Source organism: Nannospalax galili, unplaced genomic scaffold, assembly GCF_000622305.1.
Source record: "Nannospalax galili isolate Female #2095 unplaced genomic scaffold, S.galili_v1.0 scaffold3567, whole genome shotgun sequence".
In the NCBI taxonomy this organism is placed as follows: Eukaryota; Metazoa; Chordata; class Mammalia; order Rodentia; family Spalacidae; genus Nannospalax; species Nannospalax galili.
In genome coordinates, this window is record NW_008356323.1 from 1 (window position 1) to 1,252 (window position 1,252).

General features: G+C 51.5%; 1 protein-coding gene across 1 annotated transcript in view; it reads left to right on the forward strand.

Annotated features, from left to right (window-relative positions):
- Positions 1-314: 314 nt before the first annotated feature.
- LOC103751171 (granzyme B-like) overlaps positions 315-1,252 on the forward strand; it is a 12,849-nt gene continuing 11,911 nt past the window's right edge. The window contains exon 1 of the mRNA XM_029556888.1: positions 315-429. Within this exon, the coding sequence (XP_029412748.1) occupies positions 375-429 (55 nt within the window). The 5' untranslated portion in view covers positions 315-374. The remainder of the gene's footprint in view (positions 430-1,252) is intronic.

Consider the following 1,252-nt stretch of genomic DNA (forward strand, 5'->3'; position numbering starts at 1 on the left):
CCCTGAAGACACTGTGGTTCTACCACTGACACCACGGGTTTCTGACACTCTAACACCTCTACTGGCCCATGCCAGACCCTACAAACCCCACCTGCACCCCAGTGTTCCTGCTGTGGGCTGTGACAGGTGATTATCTATGAATCATCAGCTGTGGGTGCACTGTGGTCGCTGCATGATTCTCACACAACCACTCAGAAGATGTCAGGCAGAGGCAGTGGGGTGGGGAGAATTCATGGAAAGCCATCAGTCATGAAATGTATAAACGCAGAAAGCTTAGGGTTGCAGGCCCAGCCCACCTCCTTCCTCTCCTGGAGGTTAAAAGGCAGCAGGGACAGAGCTCCAGAAACTCAGACCTGGTCACCCTCCCAGGGAAGATGCAGCGACTCCTGATCCTGTTGGCTTTCTTTCTACCTGCCAGGATGAGGGCAGGTAAGTGGACATCAATCTCTTAGTGGCCCAGTGTTATTCCACAGCAGGCACAGATACCCCATCTCTTCTGCACATAGTCTCTGAACATCAGCTCTAGTCTTTCCACGGAAATCAGGTATGACAAGATATGTTATTGGTGGGAGCAGGAGGGTGGCAGGCTTTGAGAAGAGAACCTGGGTGCTTTTCCCTGCCTAGTGCCACCCTTGTTATCTGGAAAGCAGAGCTTTCCAAGAAGAATATGGTAAAGGATGGGAATCTGAAAAGCAGAAAACATTAGATTCTCCTGGAGCAGGCAAGGTGGGCCTCGCCTCTGTCTGTGATAAGTCAGGTTTTCGGTATTCGTGGTATACCTGAGTGGAGCTCAGTGACCTCAGAATTGATGGGATCACTGTCCTCAGAGCTGAATCCCACACCACTCGGTCCCTCTCTGCAACTCTGTGTTCCCCAGGCCTCAGTGGTTTCCTGGTTTCAAGCAAGAGCCCCTGTGCCAGGGCCTGACTCCTCTGCTTTCTAGAATCCCAGAAACCTCCCTAGTCAGGAGGGTGTTCATCATGCAGCCAGTGACCTTTACTGAGCACCCACTTCGTCAGGCCTTGGGAAATAGGACGCCACAAAATGTAAACTGAGATTAGTCCTGGCCACTAGAAAGCAGCCCTGGCTCAGCTGCTGTAAACTCAGGAGAGTCTTAAAACTCCGGGAAGAGAAGTCAGAAGGGCCTGAGAAGCCCCTGGGATTTCACTGTCCAGAGATTGGAACGCTCACCAACAACTATCTGAGTAAAGATTTGCAGACCAAGTACTGCCTTTCTCCCCTTTTGCAGAGG